This window comes from Chlorocebus sabaeus, chromosome 10 (assembly GCF_047675955.1).
Source record: "Chlorocebus sabaeus isolate Y175 chromosome 10, mChlSab1.0.hap1, whole genome shotgun sequence".
Taxonomy (NCBI): domain Eukaryota; kingdom Metazoa; phylum Chordata; class Mammalia; order Primates; family Cercopithecidae; genus Chlorocebus; species Chlorocebus sabaeus.
The window spans coordinates 125,429,563-125,454,689 of record NC_132913.1 but is presented as its reverse complement, the minus strand read 5'-3'; the positions used below and the strand labels follow the sequence as shown (position 1 = coordinate 125,454,689).

General features: G+C 49.8%; 1 protein-coding gene across 1 annotated transcript in view; it reads right to left on the bottom strand.

Annotated features, from left to right (window-relative positions):
• Positions 1–22,057: 22,057 nt before the first annotated feature.
• Positions 22,058–25,127, bottom strand: part of RAMP1 (receptor activity modifying protein 1) — a 55,251-nt gene continuing 52,181 nt past the window's right edge. The window contains exon 3 of the mRNA XM_007966816.3: positions 22,058–22,632. Within this exon, the coding sequence (XP_007965007.1) occupies positions 22,377–22,632 (256 nt within the window). The 3' untranslated portion in view covers positions 22,058–22,376. The remainder of the gene's footprint in view (positions 22,633–25,127) is intronic.

Sequence of the window (25,127 nt, the reverse complement as noted above, 5' to 3'; positions counted from 1 at the left end):
GCCATGCCAGTGCCAGCTCAAAAATCTCCCTGTGGGAGGGTGTGGCAGACAGACCCGAGGGTAGCCTCCAGGTTCATGCCCTTTATAATCCCTTCCTCTTGAGTGTGAATGGGACCTGTGACTTGCTTATAACCAGTAGAATATAGCACAGGTGACAGGATGTCACTCCATGACTTAGTTACTATAGATACCTAGACAAGCCTCCATCTTACCAGCACACATTGGAGATTTTCCTTCCTGGCTTGATGAAATAAGGACCATGTTATGTTATAAGTTCACCTAACAAAAAAACCACTAACAAGGACCTGAGGGGGACCTTGAGTCAGCAGACAGCAAAAGTCAGGGCCCCTCGGTCACATGTCCCACCCATTCAGTCCACTGGGCTGCACTGAGCTTGTGCGCCAGCTCAGCCCATGGCTGGGCCGTGTGTGCCTCAGCCTGCCTGTGTTACAGCTCCTACCCATGTTCAGTGTTCCTGAGCTCTTGTCTCATGTCCAGGAAGAATGAGGTTACCCTGACCATCGAAGGGTGAGGAGGGTAGATAATAACTTTATTGAGCGATGGAAAAGTTCTCAGTGGAGAGGGGATGCAAGGGTTGTTCTCCACTCTAAGTTGGGTGGTCTCTCCCTCAGTGTGGCTGGGTCTGAGGCTTTTACAGGCTCAGAGTGGGGAGTGTGTGCTGATTGGTTTGTGAGTATGCAAGAAAGGTTAAAACAAAGGCACCGCTCAAAGGTGGGCGTGATGGTGTAAAAAACCAATTAGGGTAGGGTAGGTTTCTGTAAAATAGGTGAAGGGTGGGGATCAATCAGAGGAAAGTGCACCAAAAGGGAAGACAGGTTCTCAATCCAGTCTGCAGATTTGACTTGTAGCTTGGCTTTCAGGTTTTAAACTGTCTTTGTCTTGGAGATAGGGTTTCACTGGGGTTCCGTCCCATCTGCCTAGGCATTTGTCTGCCTTCTGCATCTACCAAGAGGAAGATATGACCCAGCAGACGCCTGATGACAGCCTCATGAGACCGTGCCGTCTCGGAGGACATAGCTGGACTATGCCGGGACTTTTCACCAGCCAGGAAATATATTACCCAGCAATAGAAATGAATGCAGAGGGTCTTGAGAAAACAGTCCAGTTGGAAGCAGAAAATAGGGGACTTGTCTTCAGATGGTGAACATGCAATTTGTACTTCAATTCTGTGTTTATTTGGGGTGGCTTGGGGGTGCTGGTGGAAATTACAGTAGGCAAAGTCCCTGTGGGCCACCCCAGGACCCAGCAACTAGCCCAGCAGCCTGGAGCAGTGGGAGGCAGGGCTGGGCCCTGGCCTGGGGAAGGAAGGGGATATTTGCTTGGAACATTCTAGTACAATCAATTGGAATGAAAGGGTTGTCATTTTAACTTTCTGACATAGTTTGGTTAAGTTAGACTTTAAAAATCATTATGTGGCCAGGCATGGTGGTTCATGCCTATAATCCCAACACTTTTGGGAGGCCAAGGTAGGTGGGCCACTTGAGGCCAGGAGCTCGAGACCAGCCTGGCCAACATGGCAAAACCCTATCTTTACTAAAAAATACAAAAATTAAGTGGGTGTGGTGGTGTGCGCCTGTAATTCCAGCTACACAGAAGGCTGGGGCACGAGAATCACTTGAACCCAGGAGGCAGAGGTTGCAGTGAGCTGAGATTGTGCCAGCACACTCCAGCCTGGGTGATAGAATGAGACTGTCTCAAAAAGGAAAAGAAAAAGTATATTGTAATGCATGTAATGTTACATGATACACAAAGTAAAACTTCAATACTTAAGAGGGTACACAAATTTCCTTCCTAACCAGTACCCCAGTAACTTTCTTCTGAGTCAACCAATATTGTTTCTGGTTTGACCTGCTAGAAAATTTCAGTGGACAAATTTGATTGTTTTTATGTTCCTTTCACCTAACAGAATTTTGCAGGGTTAATTCCACATCAGTATTTACAGATCTGCACTGTTCTTGTTAGTGGCTACGTGATTGTCTTTTGTACTGGTGGGTGTGTGGTTCCCTGCCTCGCCTGCCCCAGCAAAACATTCAAATGATCTTCCAGAACAAGCCTCGGTTCAAGGTCAAGATGGTCTCAATTCATGCACAGCTGAAGCTATCAACCCTCACTTTCTGTGGTGACAAAGCCAAGTTCCTGTCAATCACACCCCAGAACCTGGAAGGCTCCTGCTGAAACTCGCCCAATTGTCCCATAGAACTGATGTTGATAGGCCAGGTGCAATGGCTCACACCTGTAATCCCAGCACTTTGGGAGGCTGAGGTGGGCTTGAGGTCAGGAGTTTGAGAACAGCCTGGCCAACTTGGCAAAACTCCATCTCTACTAAAAGTGCAAAAAAAAAAAAAAAAAAAAAAAAAAAAAAAAAAATTAGCCAGGTGTGGTGGTGCCTGCCTGTAATCCCAGCTACTTGGGAGACTGAGGCATGAGAATCACTTGAACCCAGGTTGCAGCAAGCCAAGATGGTGTCACTGTACCCCAGCCTGGTCAACAGAGTGAAACTCTGTCTCAAAACAAAACAAAACAAGACTAATGTTTATAGTTTATTTTGAGTAAACATAGAAATTGCCCGTCCCAGTTGTGAAATTTGAGAAAGTTATGTTTGTCTTTTCAGAGCTCCTTTCTCAGGAGACCAACCAGCTGGCTTCCCAGATAGTATCAAGAAGCTGAAACTCATTGGTCACTGCATTTGGACAATGAGAAGCCAAACCGCTCACCTCTGATGACTGCCTAACTGGCCACCTGCTCCCTGTTAACCGACTCCTCTTCCTTACCCCTCCCTAATTCCTGCTTTTCTGCATGTGGTTACGTTTCTGCTATATCAACCCCTAATTGTAGTCAGTCAGGAAGAATTTGAGACATATTCCCATCTCCTTGGCTGCAGCACCCAATTAAAGCCTTCTTCCTTGGCAATAATAGTGGTTTCAGGGATTGGCGTGGCAAGCACTAGAACCTAGGCCAAATTCCTGTTGTTTCGGTAACACTGCCAGCCATGCCAAAGTCCCAGTTTGCCCAAGAAGACTTGTAGGAGCAGCTTTGAGGGTTTGTAACCCTCAAAGTGGATCTCCCAAAGCACAGAAACAGGCTGCCCCAGAGCTAGTTCTCTGCTTCCTAGAGAGAGATCCACTGCTACTTGCAAAAGATGGACTGCCCTGCCCTTCCTGCCTATTTCCCCTAGCCCCCATCCAGCCCCTTTCCTGTTCCAGCCCCTAGTGGGATCAGGTGTGGGGTGCACACCTGTAACCATGGAGTACCCTGGGGAGAGCCAGAGGTATCAATGGCTTTGGTCCTCATGGCATGGGTTTCCACTTAGAGACTGGTACCATCTTTCAGCTCTGGGGGTTTGGGGTCCTGGTGTTCCTCCTGATCCCTCCTAGGAAGAGTACAGGGTGCTCATAGGTTGCCATAGGCTGAGCCAGGTTGTCATAGGCTGAGCTCTGGTGCAGCTCCAGGGGTCAGGACCCGTCATCTTCCTGGTGCCACCTGCCCATTCTAGAACAAAGAATCCATCAGGTATTGATCAGGGTTTCAGCAGCCAGGAGGCTGGACAGCTCCACGTGAACTCCTACCCAGCATGTTTGGCCTTCTCAAGAAAGAGGGTTACTTTTGTGAGAAAGTACTTGATCAGTTTTCTCCAGTGCTTCTCTGGAACCTTTGATATTCAAAGCACTGTCCTTTGAAACACCTCCACAATCATCTGTGTTGCGTTTGAATTTCAGTGTTGGGTATTTTCATTCTACAACCTACAGGGACACTGACTCACCAAACTGATGGAAGAGGGACAGCCACGGTTTTTATCTTTTTAAAATAAGGTTTTATTTTAGAACAGCTTGGGATTTACGGAACAGTTGCAAATAGAGTACAGAGAGGTGCCATATGTGCCACACTGTCAACCCTATCACTAACATTTTATGTGAATAAGGTACATTTGTTACTATTAATAAACCAATATTCAAATGCATTATTGTTAACTAAAGCTTATATTTTATTCCTACTTCCTTAGTTTTTTCCTCATATTCTTTCTATATTCAGGAGCCCATCCAGGATACCACATGACATTCAGTTGTCATGTTTCCTTGGGTTCCTCTTGGCTGCGACAGTTTTTCAGACTTTTTGTTTTTATGATCTTGACAGTTTTGAGGATTGCTGGCATATATATGTGTATATATACACATACATATATACATATACATATTTTTGAGACAGGGTCTCACTTTCTCCCCCAGGCTGGAGTGCAGTGGAGTAATCTTGGCTCCCTGCAACCTCCACCTCCAGGGCTCAGGTGATCCACCTCAGCTTCCCGAGTAGCTAAGACGACAAGCACACACCACCACGCCCGGTTAATTTTTGTATTTTTTGTAGATATGGGGTTTCACCATGTTGCCTAGGCTGGTCTCAAACTCCTGAGCTCAAGCTATCTGCCCGCCTCGGCCTCCCAAAGTGCTGGGATTACAGGCGTGAGCCACCGCACCTGGCCTTTTTACTTTCTTTTTCTTTCCCCCTCAGCAACTACACAGAAATACTCTCTTAATGGAGTCATTTGATGCAAAAAAGTTTTAAGTTTTGATGAAGTCCAATTTATCTATTTGTTCCTTTTGTTACTTGTGCTTGTGGTGTCATACTTAAGAAACCATTGCCTGATCCAAGGTCACGAAGATTTACACCTATGTTTCCTTCTAAGAATTTTAAATTTACATCTAAGCCTTTGACCCATTTCGAGTTAATTTTTACATATGGTGTGAGGTAGAATATACACTCTTGACCAGGCGAGGTGGCTCACGCTTATAATCCTAGCACTTTGGGAGGCCAAGGTGTATGCATCACTTGAGTCCAGGAGTTTGAGACCAACCTGGCCAACATGGTGAAATCCTGTCTCTACTAAAAATACAAAAAAATTTACCAGGAGTGGTGGCAGGCGCCTGTAATCCCAGCTACTCGGGAGGCTGAGGCAGGAGAATTGCTGAACCTGGGAGGCGGAGGTTGCAGTGAGCTGAGATCACACCATTGCAATCCAGCCTGAGCAACAAGAGTGGAACTCTGTCAAAATAAAAATAAAAAAATAAAAGAATATACATTCTTTTGCATGTATATCCAGTTGTCCCAGTGACGTTTGTTGAAAATACTATTCTTTCTCATTCAATGGTCTTGGCATGCTTGTTGAAAATCAAATGACCATAGATGTATGGACTCTCCATTCTATTTCATTAATCTATATACCTATCCTTATGCCTGTACCACACTATCTTGATTACTGTAACTTTGCAGTAAGTATTGAAATTGGGAGGTGTGAGTCCCCAACACCTTCCTTTTCAATTATTTTGGCTACTCAGGCCCTCTTACACTACCATACAAATTTGAGGATCAGTTTGTCTATTTCTGCAAGAAAAAAAAAGGCAGTTGGAACATTTTATTTTATTTTATTTTATTTTGAGATAGAGTTTCACTCTTGTTGCCCAGGCTGGAGTGCAATGGCATGATCTCGGCTCACTGCAACCTCTGCCTCCCAGGTTCCAGCAATTCTCCTGCCTCAGCCTCCCGAGTAGCTGGGACTACAGGTGCCTGCCACCACGCCTGGCTAATTTTCGTATTTTTAGTAGAGACGGGGTTTCACCATATTGGCCAGGATGGTCTCGATCTCTTGACCTCGTGATCTGCCCGCCTCGGCCTCCCAAATTGCTGGGATTACAGGCGTGAGCCACCACGCCCGGCCCCCTACTTCTATTTCTTTAGTGATAATTGATATTTAGCTTTCTCTCTCTCTTAAGTTAGTTTCAGTATATTATATTTTACAATAAAATATTAAGATGGGCTGATTATCTGGGAAAGAGTAGAGTACCAAAAATGACCAAGGAAACTTAGAAAACCTGAATATAGGGCCAGGCATGGTGGCTCACATGTGCAATGCCAGCACTTTGGGAGGCCAAAGCAAGAGTATCACTTGAGGCCAACAGTTTGAGGCCAACCTGGGCAACATAGTGAGACTCTGTCTCTACAAAAAAAAAAAAATTAGCCAAGCGTGGTGGTGTGTGTCTGTAGTCCCAGCTACTCAGGAGGCTCAGGCAGGAGGATCGCTTGACCCTAGGAGTTCAGAGTTACAGTGAGGTATAATCTTGCCACCATCCAGCCTGGTTGACAGAGTGAGACCCCATCTCTTAAAAAGAGAAAACTTGAAAATACCAATAGCTATAGGAGAGATTGAAAAGGAAATCCATTTCAAATAGGCACTATGTAGATAGATAGTTTAATGAACCTGTTTTCTCAAGTTCCGAGAGTTAGATAATTTTATTCTATTATTTAAGTTTTTGATAAAAATACAATATTCTCATTAGAAAATCTCCCATCAATACTGAAGCACATGGCCAGTCACAGCCTATAGTTCCAGCACTCTGGGAGGCTGAAGCAGGAGGATTGCTTAAGGCCAGGAGTTTGAGATCAGCCTGGGCAACACAGCATGATCCCATCTCTCTCTCTCTCTCTCTCTCTCTCTCTATATATATATATATATTTTTTTTGAGACAGGGTCTTGTTCTGTCGCCCAGGCTGGAGTGCAGTGGCATGATCTTGGCTCACTGCAACCTCTGCCTCCCTGGTTCAAGTGATTCGCATGCCTCAGCCTCCCAAGTAGCTGGGATTACAGACGTGTGCCACCATGCCCAGCTCATTTTTTGTATTTTTAGTAGAGATGGGGTTTCATATATTGGCCAGGGTACGCTCTAACTCTTGACCTCAGGTGATCCACCCATCTTGGCCTCCCAAAGTGCTGAGATTACAGGCGTAAGCCACAGCTCCTGGCCTCGAATCTTAAGATGATTGTCATAATGGATTTTATCACTCTCTTTTTAATTTAATTTTATTTTATTTTGAGACAGGGCTTCAATCTTTTGCTCAGGCTGGAGTGCAGTGGCGGGATCTCAGCTTACTGCAACCTTCATCTCCCAGGCTCAGGTGATCCTCCCACTTCAACCTCCAGCATAGCTGGGACTATAAGTGAGTGCCACCATGCCCGGCTATTGTTTTTAGAGATGGGTTTTGCCATGTTGCCCAGGCTGGTCTTGAACTCCTGACTTCAAGTGATCTGCCTGTTTTGACCTCCCAAAGTGCTGGGATTACAGGCATGATTTATTGGCTGGATTAATCACTCTTTACACATTTTGCTAACATTATATACAAAGAATGGTATCTCCTTTTAATTTGCATTTTTCTGATCATCTTTTTATATATTTAGCAAGCATTTCTGTTTTCCTTCTCTGCATTTCTAATGCTCTGTAAACCATTCCAGGGCATAGAATAAGATGGACATTTTCCAATTCATTTTACAAAATCACAGAAACCTGATAGCTCACAAAATCCTGATCAAAAGAGACTCCTTCCCTGCAGAATAACTACAGACTGGCTTACGAATGTACATGTGAAAACACTCAGGAAAACAGAGGCCTTTTGCACCTGAACTTGTGGGGGCAGAATGCTATTGTGAAGAGCATCGTAACTTATACATGGGCCACAGGCCTGCGCAGTAATTCGCCAAAGAAGACTTCCTATGGCCCACACCCATGGGGAAAACATTGGCCTTGATGTGTGTAATGAAAACTGCAGTTGACAGCATCTTTTCCTGATCCAGTTGATAAAGTTAATACCCTGTTCTGGCCAAAGTGTGAGTAAGTAGAAACTTGAATCAATACTGGTGTGTCGGGAAGACGCAAACATGCGTGAAGGATTTGGCAACAGCTACACAGAGCCTAGGGATCTCCTTGACCCAAATATTCTATTTCTAAACATTCGTATTACGGAAGTGCACATCAGAGCGTTATTTATAAATAGCAATAAACAAAACAGGCTGGGCACGGTTGGCTCACAACTGTAATTCCAGCACTTTGGGAGGCCAAGGTGGGTGGATCAATTGAGGTCAGGAGTTGGAGACCAGCCTCGCCAAGAAGGTGAAACCCCGTCTCTACTAAAAATATGAAAGTTAGCTGGGCATGTTAACTTTCGTATTTAGGCGCCTATAATCTCAGCTACTTGGGAGGCTGAGGCAGGAGAATTGTATGAACTCGGGAGGCAGAGGTTGCAGTGAGCTGAGATAGTGCCACTGTACTCCAGCCAGGGTGATAGAGTGAGACTCTGTCTCAAAAAAAAAAATTAATAAAAATATAAACAAAACAGATGAACCCCCTGCCCTTCAGAGCTTATAAAAACTGTGTAGTCATTTTCTAAAAAAAGTAGTAATTTTTAAATTGATAAAGCCATTTACAAAAGAGTATGAGGCCATTTTAATTAATTAATTAATTTTTTTTGAGACAGAGTCTCCCTCTGTTGCCCAGGCTGCAGTGCAGTGTCACAATCTTGGCTCACTGCAAATTCTGCCTCCTGGGTTCCAGCGATTCTCTCACCTCAGCCTCCTGAGTAGCTGGGACTACAGGTGCGCACCACCATACCTGGCTAATTTTTGTATTTTTAGTAGAGACAGGGTTTCACCATGTAGCCACAGCGCCCAGTAAGCCCTTTTTTTTTTTTTTTTTAAATACAAGCATCTATCTATCATCTATGTACTTAAGTATAAATTAATGCCAAAATGTATGTTAAATATATCTGAATGGTTGTAATTAAGGCTGTTTGTTTTGTTTACCTGTATTTTCTTTTTATTCTTTATTCTTTCTTTATTATTATTTTTCTGAGACTGAGTTTTGCTCTGTCTGCACTGGAATGCAGTGGCATGATCTCGGTTCACTGCAACCTCAGCTTCCAGGTTTCAAGCGATTCTCCTGCCTCAGCCTCCCGAGTAGCTGGGATTACAGGCTACATGGTGCATGCCACCATGCCCAGGTAATTTTTGTATTTTTAGTAGATATGGGGTTTCATCATGTTGGCCAGTCTGGTCTCTATCTCCTGACCTCGTGATCTGCCCACCTTGGCCTCCCAAAGTGCTGGGATTACAGGTGTGAGCCACCGTGCCGGCCTTGTTTACCTATATTTTCTACAATGTACTTCTATAATAAAACAAGGTGACAAGACATGGGGGGAAATTGGTAACAAGCTTCATGTCTAACAATAGAGGATTGGCTGATGAAGTGTATGTCGCATTTATTTACAATTAGTGACGCCAATGAATAGTTTTTTTCAGTACCACGTGCTAGGTATTAGATATTCTTTGGCTGTTCTAGGCTGTACATGTGACTATGCTTTTTGTTCAAAAAAAAAAAAAGAAAAAAAAAACGAAAGGAAAGGGGAAAAAAAGGAGAGGAGAGAAAAAGAAAAGAAAAGAAAATTAAAAAAAAAAGAAAAGAAAAACAAAAGATAGAAAGAAACAAAGGGTGGGGAGTAAGAGCGGGAGAACTCAGGGTGTCCTGGGCCTGGCTGCCGCCTCGCTCCCCCAGGGCCCTTGTGGAGCCCCTGGCTCGCGCGCGCCCCTAGCGGGCGTCCGGCGTCCTGCGGGCCGTGCGGTCCTGTGTCTACGCGTTGCACAACCCCGGGCCCACAGGGCAAGCTGCGCCCGTTTTCTTTCCAGAGTCCCCTGTCCTCCAGCGAGCTGAGTTGAGCCTCAGCTGGACTCTAAGTCGAACCTCCGCAGCCAGGTGTCCGCCAGATGTCTTCCAAGGCCACCAAGGGAACTGCCTGGGCACGCGTCAGTCTGGCCTGTTTCCTGATCCAGAAAATTATTTTCAGCTGCGCGTGACCTTCCACGGGGCCAGGACTGGAAAACTAGACAGCAGTGTTCTTTTTAAGACCGTGGAATCTTTGAACTAGGAAAGTCCCCTCCAAACCCGTCAACAGGAATTTACCGCTAATTGGTACCAGTTTGGGAAATTATTGCTTTTTTTTTTTTTTTTTTTTTTTTGAGGCGGAGTCTCGCTCTGTCGCCCAGGCTGGGGTGCAGTGGCCAGATCTCGGCTCACTGCAAGCTCCGCCTCCCGGGTTCCTGCCATTTTCCTGCCTCAGCCTCCCGAGTAGCTGGGACTACAGGCGCCCGCCACCTCGCCCGGCTAGTTTTTTGTATTTTTTAGTAGAGATGGGGTTTCACCGTGTTAGCCAGGATGGTCTCGATCTCCTGACCTCATGATCCGCCCATCTCGGCCTCCCAAAGTGCTGGGATTACAGGCTTGAGCCACCACGCCGAGGGGCTGGGAGGAAAGGAGGGTCCCCGGCAGCCTTGGGTGGGCTGTAGGGCTGCAGAAGCGTGACAGCAGGGGCAGTGGGGCTGCCCATGGGGCCAGTTTGTGGTGGGCTGGGGACTGAGCTGTGACTGGAGACACACAGATTCCTCCCTGGGCTGGGTGGCCTTATGGTCCCAGCATTTTCCCACAACTTGTCCTGGCTGTGGGGCTGAGCTTGCCAGCCTTCCTGGGGGAACAGGGGGCCAGGGCGGGACTCCATCCCCAGGAAGCACAGGTGAGGCTTACGAAACAGGTGCAGGACTTGCAGACACAGCTCCCCTTTCCGCACACCCTGCTGAGAGGCAGAACGGAGGAAACAGGAGGTGCCCCAGTTTCTTCTCCCGGGTAAGACTTAGAGCTGTCCTTGAACTTGATGGGCCAGAGAGAGTGCCGAGGAGAACCAGAGCATCCCGTGGGGTTCCCTGGGCTGGGCTCCATCAGGAGGGTTTCCCAGGAGATCGGCTGTGACAGCTGCTGTGTTGGGCACTCCTCCAGGGCAGGGGTGGCCCCGGGAGAGCTTGGGCAGGAGGGGGCGTGAGTCACGCAGAGGGGGTCCACTAGGTTGATGGTACCCGGAGTTGCAAACACTCAGTTGTGAGCCACCCAAGTGTACACATGGCTGGAGGCACACAGCCTCCCTTGTCCTCCCCTCCTCGAATCCCGGTTCCTGATGGTTCTGCTCTCTCCTGTGCCAAGGAGGGCCGCACAGACTCGTTAGCGAACCAGGGGCCCTGGAGTCGGAGAGCTGGCTTCCAATCCTGGCTCTAGTACCCGCGCTCAGGGACACTGGGCACATGTTGTCACCTGCCTGTGCCTCAATCACCTTAACTGCAAAGTGGACATAACCTCCAGGCTGATGAAGACTAGGAGAGCAGAGGTCAGGGACAGGCCCCTTCAGAGGGGCTCAGTGCCTTTCTGGTCCTCCATTGCTTTCTCCCGGGCTGGCCTGCTGTGTGAGGCTGGCTGGCAGACATCTGTCTCTCTCAATTTAAAAAAAATTTTAGTAGGGACAGGATCTCACTGTGTTGCCCAGGCTGATCTCAAACTCCTGGCCTCAAGCGATCCTCCCACCTTGACCTCCCAAAGTGCTGGGATTGCAGGGGTGGCATCTCTTGGCCTCAGGAAGCAGGCCCAGGCTGCACTCCTGCCCTCCTTCCCCACCTCCTGCTGCAGGTTGATTTGTCGGTCCTGCCCTCTCTCCCCGCCCCCGCCATCCCCCATGGGGAACATGGGCATCAGTGAAGAGGAGAGTTGCCCATTTTTCAGAAGTGGGATGACAAGCCCCTGCTGCCTTTCACCAGTGCCCGTGAATGCACCTGCTTGGGAATCCTCTTTGGAATCTCCCTGAGGTCTTGCTGCCCCTCCCCGTGGCTCCCTCGTTAAACCACATTTTCCCACAATGAGAATGTGCCATGATGTGCATTGATGCAAAACAGGTCTTTATTCAATCTTGTGATGTTTCTGTAGCCAAGGCCTTACTGCAGTGCTGTTTTCCATGCCTTTTCACGTGAATTACAACACTTTAATTCCATCCCAGCTGAAATTGGCTGTGTTGGGTCAGGTAGAAAACCCCACTGCTGTGGGTGACACTTTTATGGTTGCGGAGGTGGCTCTTGTCCTGGGCTAAGTTGTGTACCTGCCTCAGAATGTGACTTCACATCTTAAAGTCCTAACCTGCAGTACCTCAGAATGTGACTGGCTTTGGACCCAGGGTCTTACAGAGGTGACTAAGGTTAAATGAGGTCACTGGGTGGGCCCTAACCCAATGTGACTGGCCCTTATAAGGAGAGAAGGTTAGGGCCAGTTGTGATGGCTCACACCTATAATCTCAGCACTTTGGGAGGCCAAGATGGGTGGATCACCTGTGGTCAAGAGTTCGAGACCAGCCTGGCCAACATGGTGAAACCCCGTCTCTACTAAAAATACAAAAATTAGCCAGGTGTGGTGGCACACGGCTGTAATTCCAGCTACTTGGGAGGCTGAGGTGGGAGAATTGCTTGAACCCGGGAGGTGGGGGCTGCAGCAAGCAGAGGTTGCACCACTGCACTCCAGCCTAGGTGACTGGGTGAGACCCCGTCTCAAAAGAAAAAAAAAGAGAGAGATTAGGATGCAGGCACAGAAGGACGACCATGTGAGGCAGGGAGGAAATGACAAGCCAAGAAGAGAGGCATCAGAAGAAACCAACCCTGCCGACCCCTTGATCTCAGCCTTCCAGCCTCCACAGCTGCAAGAAACTCACTTCTGTCGTTTAAGTCCCTAGTCTTACAGCAGCAGCTTGAGCAGATCCTGACTGCACTGCTGTATCCTCAGCTGAGCCCTAGGAGGAGGAGAGAATCCCCAAACTTGATCGTTTCCTATCATTATGATCACCGATTATTCTCTCTTTGACTCACCCGCACCTTCTGTGCAGAAGGGCTGGGAACACCGAGAGACAGGAGCATTTACCCACATATGTTCACGCGCACCTGTAGCCACAGCTCCCAGCCCTTCTGTGAAAGTGAATCACTATGGCCCCGGTTAGCAGCGTTTGTGATGTGCCCGGCACGTGGCCAAGGGCTGTCTTCACTGTGAGTCCCTGAAGTGTCCACGGCCAGCCCTCTGCAGGCAATGACACTGAAGCCCAGAGGGTTGAGGAGCTTGCCTCGCCTTTCCCTCCCTCCCTCTCTCCCCTCCCCTCCCTCCCCTCCCTCCCTCCCTCCCTCCCCCCTTCCTTCCTTCCTTCCTTCCTTCCTTCCTTCCTTCCTTCCTTCCTTCCTTCCTTCCTTCCTTCCTTCCTTCCTTCCTTCCTTCCTTCCTTCTTTCCGTCTGTCTCATTCTGTCACCCAGGCTGGAGTGCAGTGGTGTGATCATGGCTTTACTGCCTCCCCGGCTCAAGCGATCCTCCCCCCCCGCCTCCTGAGTAGCTGGGACTTCAGGCACATGCCACCACACCCAGCTAATTTTTAAATTTTTTTTGTAGAGATGGGGTCTCACTATGTTGCCTAGGCTGGTCTCAAACTCCTGGGCTCAAGTGATCCTCCAGCCTCAGTCTCAGCCTCCCAAAGTGCTGGGATGACAGGTGTGAGCCACTGCACCTGGCCTGCCTCACCATTTTTAATTGGCACAGCCAGCATTTTGTTTGAACTCAGGCAGCTTGGTGCCATCACTTCTATGCTACAACTTTTGAAAAAATTAGTTTTTTTTTTTTTGAGACGGAGTCTCACTCTGTCGCCCAGGCTGGAGCGCAGTGGCGCGGCAATCTCGGCTCACTGCAAGCTCCGCCTCCCGGGTTCACGCCATTCTCCTGCCTCAGCCTCCTGAGTAGCTGGGACTGCAGGCGCCCGCCACCTCGCCCGGCTAATTTTTTGTATTTTTAGTAGAAACGGGGTTTCACCGTGGTCTCGATCTTCTTACCTTGTGATCCGCCCGCCTTGGCCTCCCAAAGTGCTGGGATTACAGGCGTGAGCCACCGCGCCAGGCAAAAATTAGTGTTTAAAAACATTTTATTTACATTATATACTTTCACACCTAGGACCATCTGAAACTTTTTTCTTTTGAGATAGGGTCTTGCTCTGTCACCCAGGCTGAAGTGCAGTGGCACGATCTCGGCTCGCTGCAGCCTCCCACCTCTGGGCTTAAGTGATCCTCCCACCTCAGCCTCCAGAGTAGCTGGGAACACAGGTGTGCGCCACCACACCTGGCTAAGGTTTTGTATTTTTGGTAGAGACGGGGTTTTGTCATGTTGCCCAGGCTGGTCTCGAACTCCCGAGCTCAAGCAATCTGCCCTCCTCAGCCTCCCAAAGTACAGGGATTACAGGTGGGAGCCATTGCACCCGGCCTGACCATCTGAAACGTTTTAAAGGTGGCACTGCTTCTTGTAAGAAGAGACCTTAGGTGTCAGGGGCAGGGCTGGGATGTAGGTGCTGTCACGGCAGGCTGCACTGGGGATGGAAAGCAGCTGCCACCTGTCATGGACATGCACCTCCAGTCACCCCATCTGCCTCCTGCCCTGCCCCCAGAAAACAGGGAGCAAACTTCCCCAGCCTCCTGCCAGGGTGTCTGTGGGGAAGGGATTCGCCTGGGGGCATGAGCGCTGTTCCCAGGCCCAAGGATTGTGGCTGGTGTGGGGCAGAGAGGGATGCTCTGGAGGGCTGCCCTCTTTCTGCTGTTCCTCTGCACCCCCTTCACATTTTTGTAACCCAAATAAAGATGGGCACCCATAGCCCACCTCGCACAGGCCCAGGAAGAAAAAACAAAGTCAGATCCAAGTTCACCTCCTAAAATAGCCTTGAAAAGCAATTTAGGTCCTTCTTAAATTTGTTCTAGGGGGAACTAAAGGGCAATTTTGTTCACAATCTAGAGAAAAATGTCTTGAAACCTCTTTCCTCTCCCATTCTCAAGGCTCTCAGCCTACATGTGCTCTCTTCTTGCATCCCATCCTCATCCCTGTCCCCGCAAAATATGGGTCCTCTGGCAGGTGGCCTGCTCTTTGGAGCTCAGACACCATCCTTGGAATAGGGCATATGACCAATGCTAAGGCATCTTTTCCATGCACATAAAATTATCGAAAGATGAAGAGGTTGCTCAAAGTTACACAGCTAAAAAGGGGTCCAGTCAAGACCCAGAACCTGCTGGGCATCGTGGCTCACATCTGTAATCCCAGCACTTTGGGAGGTCGAGGGGGGTGGCTTACTTGAGGTCAGGAGTTCAAGACCAGCCTGACCAACATGGTGAAACCCCATCTCCACTAAAAATGTAAAAATTAGCCAGGTATGGTATCGGGTGCCTGTAATCCCAGCTACTCGGGGGGCTGAGGCAGGAGAATTGCTTGAACCTGGGAGGTGGAGCTTGCAGTGAGCAGAGATCGTGCCACTGCACTCCAGCCTGGGAGACAGAGTGAGACTCCATCTCAAAAGAAAAAAAAAAAAGGCTCAGAACCTGCTAAATCTGATCTAATGCCAAAGAGTGACAGCCCAGCAACGGGGATGCGGCACCCAGATCCAGACCATAGCCTGTTGCTACCGTTTCTGCTAGTTGTATATGTGCTCTTCCCCCACCTGGATATGGCCTGGGGAATGTGTTCACACACACACCAAAACTGAGATCAGTTCAATCTCCTTTTTCATAATCTGCCTTTTCCAATTAACTCCACACTATGAAAAAAAAATTCCCATGTACTTAATTTAAGAACTTGTTTTTCCCGGCCAGGCATGGTGGATGGCTTGCGCCTGTAATCCCAGCACTTTGGGAGGCCAAGGTGGGTGAATCACTTGAGGTCAGGAGTTCCAGACCAGCCTGGCCAACACGGGGAAATCCTGTCTCTACTAAAAATACAAAAATGCAGAGAGGTGTGGTGGTGCACACCTGTAATCCCAGCTACTTGGGAGACTGAGACAGGAGAATCGTTTGAACCCGGGAGGTGGAGGTGACAGTGAGTGAACCAAGATTGTACCACTGCACTCCGGCCTGGGTGACGGAGCGAGACTCTAAAGAAAAAAAAAAAGAACCTATTTTCCCTGTCATCTGGATTGGATTGAACAGTTTTTCCCTGTCATCTGGGTTAGATCTGACTGAACAGTTTTTCCCTGTCATCTGAGTTTTAATCTGATTGACAGTCCTCCAGTGTTGGGCATTGAGGGTGTTTCCATCCTTTGCTCTTATAAAGAACTCCAGGTGAAGATCTTTCCCTGCAAGTCCTTTTGCATATCTTTAATTATGTCCTTGGGATACACTCTTAGAAGGGAAATTACTGGGAATAAGCATTTCAAGACTTTTGGTACATATTTCCAACTTGGCCTCCAGAAAGATGGTACCATTATCTATCATCTATCTATCTATCTATCTATCTATCTATCTATCTATCTATCTATCATCTATCTATCTATCTATCATCTCTCTCTCTCTCTCTCTCTCTCTCTCTCTCTCTCTCTCTCTCTCTCTCTCTCTATGAGACGGAGTCTCACTCTCTCTCCCAGGCTGGAGTGCAGTGGTGTGATCTCAGCTCAAAGCAACCTCCGCCTCCCAGATTCAAGTGATTCTCCTACCTCAGCCTCCAGCGTGGCTGGGATTACAGGCGCCTGCCACCATGCCCAGCTAATTTTTTTGGAATTTTAGTAGAGATTGGGGGTTTCACCAAGTTAGGCTGGTCTGACCTCAAATAATCCCCCCCAACACCCCCAGCCTCCCAAAGTGCTGGGATTACAGGCTGAGTCACCATGCCCAGCCCAGTTTTCTTTTTTTTTTTTTTTTTTTTTTTTTTGAGACGGAGTCTCGCTCTGTCACCCGGGCTGGAGTGCAGTGGCTGGATCTCAGCTCACTGCAAGCTCCACCTCCCGGGTTCATGCCATTCTCCTGCCTCAGCCTCCCGAGTAGCTGGGACTACAGGTGCCCGCCACCTCGCCCGGCTAGTTTTTTGTATTTTTTAGTAGAGATGGGGTTTCACCGTGTTAGCCAGGATGGTCTCCGTCTCCTGACCTTGTGATCTGCCCGCCTCAGCCTCCCAAAGTGCTGAGATTACAGGCGTGAGCCACCATGCCCAGCCCAGTTTTCATTTCTGATGAACAAGAGGCAGAGCGCATCTCCAGAGGCCTCAGGGCTTTCGCTCCGGCAGGAATGACCTGTTCCCAGGCTCAGACTCATTGTGCATTCTGGTGCTGCCTCCGCCCCTACGTTCCCAGGCTGTCTGTGGCCTCCTTGGTGGCAAATCCAACAGGGATGTCCTTTCTTTGAAGATTTTTCCAATCCAGAGCTGCTTCTTGGTTTACAAGAAACGCTGTCCCCAGAGCAATTTTATTTCTGGGAGCTCATTAAGACAAGCGACTTTGGGAGCAGTGACGTAGTTGGGCAATTCCATTTCCCATGCTAAATTCCATATTTCTCCCTTGCTTTTTAAAGATTTTTTTGACTTCCAATTCATTTTTTTTCCTATGGATTTCTATGACATTCTATGACATGGATTTTTATGACAAGCTCTGGATAAGGGAGTGTTTCTCCAGCTCAGGACACAACAAAGCCACTCACTCTTATTTTTTAAATTAGAATTGCCTTTGGAGTCCAGGTGCGGTGGCTCACACCTGTAATCCCAGCACTTTGGGAGGTCAAGGTGGGCAGATTGCCTGAGCTCAAGAGTTTGAGACCAGCCTGGCCAACATGGCAAAACTCTGTCTCTACTAAAAATACAAAAATTAGCTGGGTGTGGTGGCACACGTCTGTAATTTCAGCTACTCTGGAGGCTGAGGGAGGAGAATTGCTTGAACTCGGTAGGTAGAGGTTGCAGTGAGCCGAGATCACGCCACTGCACTTCAGCCTGGGCGACAGAGTATGACTCTTTTCTCAAAAAAAAAAAAAAAAAAAAAAAATTAATTAAAAAAAAGAAGAACAAAAAACCCCAAATCAAAAATCACACACACACACACACACACACACACACACACCTGCCATTGGTTTCCCAATCAGCTTAGCAGAGACCCCAGGCCTTCCCTGTGTCAACACTGCCTCCTGTCCTGGGCCCATCAGAGAAGGCTGGAGAAGGGACAGTGCTTCCAGGCCCGGTCCACCTCTCCTTTACCACCTTACGTGCTGGCATTCAGTTCTTGGTTCCCAGCCTTGTGACATGCAAATACTTGACCAGGAACCTGATCAGACAGGGTACCCTGGTAAGGGCAGAGTTTTGCTCATCCCAGCCACGACAGGCCTTGCCTGTGGACCTCACCCGCTGCCCATCATGACCTGACAACGAAGAAGGAAAGCCGAAAGCTGTTATTGTCCCCGTGAGTTGAGAGTTGTGGAGGCGGGACAGTAAGGAAGACCTGGTCTCAGCGCAGTCTTTTCTGTCACGTTTCCCCTCCCCTCCCCTCCTCTCCTTCCCCTCCCCTCCCCTCCCTTTTCTTTTTTCTTTTTGAGTCTTACTCTCTTGCTCAGCCTGGAGTGCAATGGCGCCATCTCAACTCACTGCAACCTCCGCCTCCTGGGTTCAAGTGATTCTCCTGCCTCAGCCTCCTGAGTAGCTGGGATTACAAATGTGCGCCACCACGCCTGGCTAACTTTTTGTAGTTTTAGTAGAGACGGGGTTTCACCATGTTGGCCAGGCTGGTCTCGAACTCCTGACCTCAAGTGATCTGCCCGCCCACCTTGGCCTCCCAAAGTGCTGGGATTACAGGCATGAGCCACCATGCCCGGCCTGTCACATTGATTTCTGATGTCTATTGTCATCTTTTCCAAGTGGTAGAACAGGCATACTGTCCTTCCAGAACAGCTGACGCTCTGAAGTTTACGAAGTTGGGTGAAATCTTTTGGATCAGACCTTTTTGATCAGAGTGCTCTGGGAACACCTTCTTCTACATAAAACCAGCCTCTGAATTTCAGTGTCTCGTTTCCCTTGGTCTGTTTCCCTATAATGGGGCAGTGGTCATGAGGGTCTGTCAGTGCTGTGATGAGAAAAGCAGCCAGTGTCCTGGTGTCCTGGGAAAGGTTACTTTCTTTAATCAGAACAAATCTTATTAATCTGAGGCAAGTGGTAGCACTGTGAATGGCCACCTAGAAAGATGTGTGGCAGGAGATTCATGTCCACAAAGTATAACGCACCCCTCCACAACCACAACCAGCAGCAAACAGCAGGCCTGGAACCAATGAAAAGCCCATGTTGTGACTAGTGAATAAAACAATAGAACTTTGGAGGGGATAGTGCCACTCGAAGTTTACTGTTTCTACACACACACACACATGCACACACGCACACATTCACACATACACATGCATGCACATGCACACACACGTACACGCACACACATGCACACACATGAGTGCACACATGCACACGTGCACACATGCACACACATGTGCACGCATGCATGCACACACACACGGCTGGCAAAGCACATGGCAAGGTGAGGGTCCTTGTCCTTGAAGATGCCACAGCCCTAAAACGGATTCTGGAAGGATTCTGCGTGTGCAGCTCAGCCCTGGGTGAAGCAGTGGGCTCTGCACCCCCACCTGGGGGCCCGGGGGCCGCGGGGCTGCTCGAGCCAGGGCCTGGGGCTCTGCCACTGGTGGTGTGACCTTGGGCTAGCCACTAGGGTCCTCAGGGCTCCCTGGCTTTCTGGGGGAGAAGTGGGGGATAGGCCGAGACACTTGTCCCATTTTCTTCCAGCGCTCATAACCACAACCACTTTGTGACATAAGAGTACAGGTGGGTTACGACTGGCTGAGGGCTCAGGGGTCCCTGGATCCCAGAGAGGGGTGAGGTTTCTGGAAGTGGAGATGGCAGAGTGAATGCTGTGGACTGGACAGTGTCTTAAAAAGCATGGTCAACTAAGGTGACAAATGCTTACCGGTAAGAGGACAGCCCCAGCCTGGCTTCACTGACAATGTGCCTGGAACGGGCCTGTGGGCCATCCCGTAGGTGCTGCTTTGGTGGTAATTTTCAATGAATCCCTCTTTTCCCCAGTCCCATGTGGGAGGACTCCATCCGAAGCTCCCAGGCCTGCCTAGCCGACCGACCCAGCCATGGCCCGGGCTCCAGGGCGGCTCAAGGGCTACCTCCTCCGGTGGTCCCTGACTCAGGTCCCAGCACAGCACCCCCACCCAGGTTGGCCCAGCTGCAGTTTGTCTGAGAGATGCCGGCAGTACCGCAGGTCGAAATCGTGTGAGAAGCTCCCACCTCCTGTCTCCTCGCCCTCACTGGGGCCTCTCAGGAAAGGCCAGCTTGTGAACACAGGGGCAAGGCCGGGCCCCACTGTGGCCCAGGGGGCAGGTAGGGGAGGAGCTGAGGGGGGAATAGAGGAGAGAAGGGGGAGGCGCATCCCGGCCCCTGTTTGCCTTCATCTGTCCTGTGTATTGGAGTATCTCAAGGAATCTTATTGGACAGATTCCTGAGAGAACTCGGGCAAGTGACTTGAACTCTGTTTTCCTCTTCTGTGAAATGGGGACAAGGACAGGCCCTCCCTCAAGGGGCTTCTCTGAGAGTTTCATAAATACAAGTTCATAGTGCAGTGCCCGGCTCACGCAAACACTACTGCTGTTCTTGTCATACTTATTCTTTCCTTGTGGCCCCAAACCACTGGCCCTAGGGCACCCTCGGCTTCTCCACTCACATGTGGTCACATCCTAGAAGTGGAGGAAGCTGGGGCCTGGCGCAGCAGACTGACCAGACCCTCACTGAGGGCCCAAGGCTGAGACTGGGTCATGGACAGTGGAGTCCTGGCGGTTCCCAACAAGACAGAGACGAGGATCAGCCCCTGAGGCCACCGCCCACTGTCAGCAACTTGGGTTCCTCTCCTGACCCAGTGGAAGGCACAGCCACGCCTGCTCCTCTGGGGAAAATGGGCCCACACCACAGCCATGGTTCTGCTGGAGAAGCCGAGAAGCCACTCGGGGCTCCTTCTGGTCTCTTAGGCTGGGGATGCCTCTTGGGACTGGCTGGGTGGGGAGGTTTGGGTGCACCTTGTGGGGGTGGGGTGGGGACTGCAACACCCAGGAGGAGGCTCAGGGGCTCTATGGGGGGAGGCTGCTGTGATGAGCTGCCTGGCGTCTGATAGGCTTAGCCCAGGCTGGGCGGTGGGTGGCCCCACGTGGCTGTGGTGTGCTGAAGCTGAAACTACAAGGCCACAGCACTGGCTGCTGTGTTTGGATGCGGCTGTCATGTGGGGCAGAGGGAGAGGCCAAGTCGAAGGTGATGGAGGAGTGGACACTCTTCTCAGTCACTGGAGAAGGGACAGGTCCTGGGGGCTGCAGAGGCCCGAGAGGTGGGGTCTGAACTCAGAGGACACCCAGGAGGGACCATGGAGGGGCTCCTTTGGGGAGCCAGAACCTTCTGGAAGCCCAGCTACAGGTGGGGACATGGGCAGAAGTGTGGATGGGGTGCAGGGAGGTGAGGGACAGAAGGCTAAGCCCGGTGATGCCTCGGGGACAGACAGGAAGAGCTTGCACCCGAGGCCCCAGGTATCTGTGGGGAGGGGCCCCAGCCCTTCCTGGTCTGTGATCTCAGTGTATCCAGCCCTGGTGTATGCAAGTGTGACTGTGCGTGCAGGTGTGACTGTGTTATTGTGTGTGTGTGACTGTGCAGGTGTGACTGTGTTACTGTGTGTGACTGTGTGTGCAGGTGTGACTGTGTTACTCTGTGTGTGTGACTGTGCAGGTGTGACTGTGTTATTCTGCGTGACTGTGTGTGTAGGTGTGACTGTGTTATTTTGTGTGTGTGACTGTGTGTGCAGGTGTGACTGTGTTATTCTGTGTGACTGTGTGCATGGGTGTGACTGTGTTATTCTGTGTGTGTGACTGTGTGGGTGTGACTGTGTTACTCTGTGTGTGACTGTGTGTGAGTGTGACTGTTGTGTGTGTGTGTGACTGTGTGTGGGTGTGACTGTGTTACTCTGTGTGTGTGACTGTGTGTGTGGGTGTGACTGTTGTTCTGTGTGTGTGACTGTGTGTGTGGGTGTGACTGTTACTCTGTGTGTGACTGTGTGTGTGGGTGTGACTGTGTGTGTGACTGTGTGTGTGGGTGTGACTGTGTTATTCTGTGTGTGTGTGTGGGGGGTGTGACTGTTACTCTGTATGACTGTGTGTGTGGGTGTGACTGTGTTTGTGTGTGTGACTGTGTGTGTGGGTATGACTGTTATTCTGTGTGTGTGACTGTGTGTGTGTGACCGTTATTCTGTGTGTGTGACTGTACAGGTGTGACTGTGTTACTCTGTGTGTGTAACTGTGTGTGGGTGTGACTGTGTTATTCTGTGTCACTGGGGGCAGCAAGGGCCCCAGAATCCCCAGGAGCACCTCAGTGCACTCAGCACTGGCTCCAGTGTCACCCCCGAGCAAAGGCCCCTGATTCCTCCTGTCAGAGGAAAGAGAGTCCACAGGGCCTGGGTTGCCACCCTTCTCCCAGTGATGGGTACTCAGAGGTAATGACTCTTTCCAAGTTCAAGAACATCCTTTTAATCACAAACCACTCATCCACAAATGTGGCTATGGGGTAAGCAGCCGGGGCTGGGACCCTTTCCAGAGGTAAGTTGGGGTCACGTCCCTGCCCCCTTCCTAGGGTGGAAGTGGCCTCCAGCCAGGGGGGGCTTCCAGGTTAATGCCAGAGCCTCGACTACTTTGGACTCCTGTGAGCTCTTCTTGGTTGGAAGAAGCGGGGGTATTGCAGGCCTGCTCTGTCTCAAGGCTCCAGAAGCTGCCCCCACCCAGGCCTGCCTGGCCTCACCCTGAAGCCTGGGTGCACGGCAGCCTGGGCCCTGCCTACACGATGCCCTCTGTGTGCTTGCTCTGCCAGACCACCAGTGCTGTCACCAGCAGGGTCACCGTGATGGGGACCACGATGAAGGGGTAGAGGACGCTGCCAGGCGGGTCCCGCACGGCCCTGCCTGAGATGGGGCAGGCCCTGAAGTAGTGCCCGTGCACTGCCAGGAAGAACCTGTCCACCTCTGCGTTGGGCCAGAAGCAGCCTAGCTTCTCCGCCATGTGCCAGGTGCAGTCAGCCAGCTCCCTGTAGCTCCTGTGGATGGAAGAGGAGGTGGTGAGACCCTGGGCAGGCAGGGGAAACAACGCGGGACCCCAGCCGGGGGCGCTGCACCGTGGCCCCTCACATGGCCCTGGAGCTTGGCTTGGAAAAGGCCCGGCACCGAGGCAGTGGCCCTGGATCCAGGAGGGCAGGGCCCCAACGGCTCCAGGGGGACTCCTAGGCAACCTGCATGGCGGCCCGTGGTGCAGGAAGCCCTGGCGTGGCTGTGGGGCCTCTCACAGCTCTGTCTGCACCGGAAGGATGAACTAGGCTGGGTGGCCAATGAGGCCCGCACCTCTGCCACTGGCTCCTCCGCCACCAGCTCCTTCTGCTACCCCGGGCAAGGTCACAGGCTGGTGTCGCGTCTGTGTGTGACTGTTATTCTGTATGTGACTGTAACCATTATTCTTTGTGTGTGACTATGTGTGACTATATGTAACTGTTATTCTCTGTGTGCAACTGTGTGACTGTTATTCACTGTATGACAGTGTTATTCTCTGTGTGACTGTGTGTGTGACTGTTATTCACTGCATGAGTGCTATTCTCTGTGTGACTGTGTGTGTGTTATTCACTGTATGACTATTATTCTCTGTGTGACTGTGTGACTGTTATTCACTTTGTGACAGTGTTATTCTGTGACTGTGTGTGTGACTGTTATTCACTATATGACAGTGTTATTCTGTGTGACTGTGTGTGACTGTTATTCACTGCGTGACAGTGTTATTCTGTGTGACTGTTATTCTCTGTGTGACTATTTTCTGTGTGACTGTGTGTGTGTGACTATTCTCTGTGTGTGACTGTGTGACTGCTATTCTGTGTGTGGGTGACTGTGTGACTTATTCTCTGACTGTGTAACTATATTATTCTGTGTGTGACTGTTATTTTCTTTGTGACTCTGTGTGACATTGTCTGTGTGACTGTTATATTCTATATGTGACTGTGTGTGTGTGACTATTTTCTGTGTGACTGTGTGTGTTACTGTTCTCTGTGACTATGTGACTGTGTAACTGTTATCTGCATGTGACTGTTATTCTGTGTGTGTAACTGTGTTATTCTGTGTGTGACTGTTCTCTTTGTGACTGTGTGACATTGTGTGTGACTGTTATTTCCTGTGACTCTGTGTGTGTGACTATTTTCTGTGTGTGACTGTGTGTTACTGTTATTCTGTGTGTGACTGTTATTCCCTGTGTGTGACTGTGTGTGAATAGCTGTGCTATTCTGTGTGACTGTTATTCTGTGTGTAACTGTGTGACTGTGTTCTGTGTGACTGTGTGTAACTGTTATTCTCTGCATGTGACTGTAATTCTGTGTTACTGTGTGTGTGACTATATATATAACTGTGTTATCCTGTGTGTGACTGTGGGTGTGACTGTTATTCTGTGTGTGTGACTATTATTCTGTGTGTGTGTGTGACACTTTCTATGTGTGACTGTGTAACACTGTGTTATTCTGTGTGACTATGACTGTGTTATTCTCTGTGTGTGATCGTGTGTGTTATTCTCTGTGTGTGACTGTGTAACACTGTTATTCTGTGTGACTGTTACTGTGCTATTCTCTGTGTGTGACTGTGTTATTCTCTGTGTGTGTGTGTCCCTGTGTGTGAGTGTAACTTGTTATTTTCTGTGGGTTTGTGACTGTGTTATCCTCTGTGTGTGTCCCTGTGTGTGTAACTGTCATTTGTGAGTGGTGTGACTGTGTTATTCTGTGTACCTGTGTGTGGGTGTAACTGTGTTATTCTGTGTGTGAACCTGTGTGTGCAGATGTGACTGTGTTATTCTGTGTGTGTGACTGTGCGGGTGTGACTGTGTTATTCTGTGTGTGTGACTGTGTGTGCAGTGTGACTGTGTTATTCTGTGTGTGTGGACTTCACCACAGGGCCCGTGACGCTATCCTGCCATGGCTGCAGGTGCCTTTACCCACAGGTATGGCTGCCACCAGGCTACAGGGAAGGGAGTGGAGGTGGCTGTGCTGAGCCAGGGGCCCAGGCGGCACGGGCAGAGGGTGTGCCATTGGGGTGTTCCTTGGGCTTGGCTTGGGGAGCAGCCAACGCAGAGTCCCCTCTGCTCCAGGAATTCTAACCCTCGAAGCCGCAGCAGATGAACTCATTCCCACCCTGCCCCTTAGGTGCTCTCAGGACACTGCTCCCCCAGGGTTCTCTGGGAGAGCAAACACCATCTGTTTCTGAACAACTTTTTCCATAGACAGGGGTTTGTAAGCCACAGCCTGCCCTTTGAAATGAAGTGGACAAAACCCAAGTGGACCCAGCCATCGGTGCTTTTCTGTGTCATCTTCCAACCCAGGACGTGGGTGCCAAGTGCCTCTTCCAGCAGAGGAAACTGAGGCTCTGAGACAGCACTGGACATGGGTAGAACCCAGACCACGCCGGCTCCTTCTGCCTCCAGCCCTGCATTTTCCCCAAGCCCGTGACCTCCTGCTTCACAGAACAGCCCTGAGACTCAGGAAGAAAGGCCCCTCTGGTGTTGTATGGG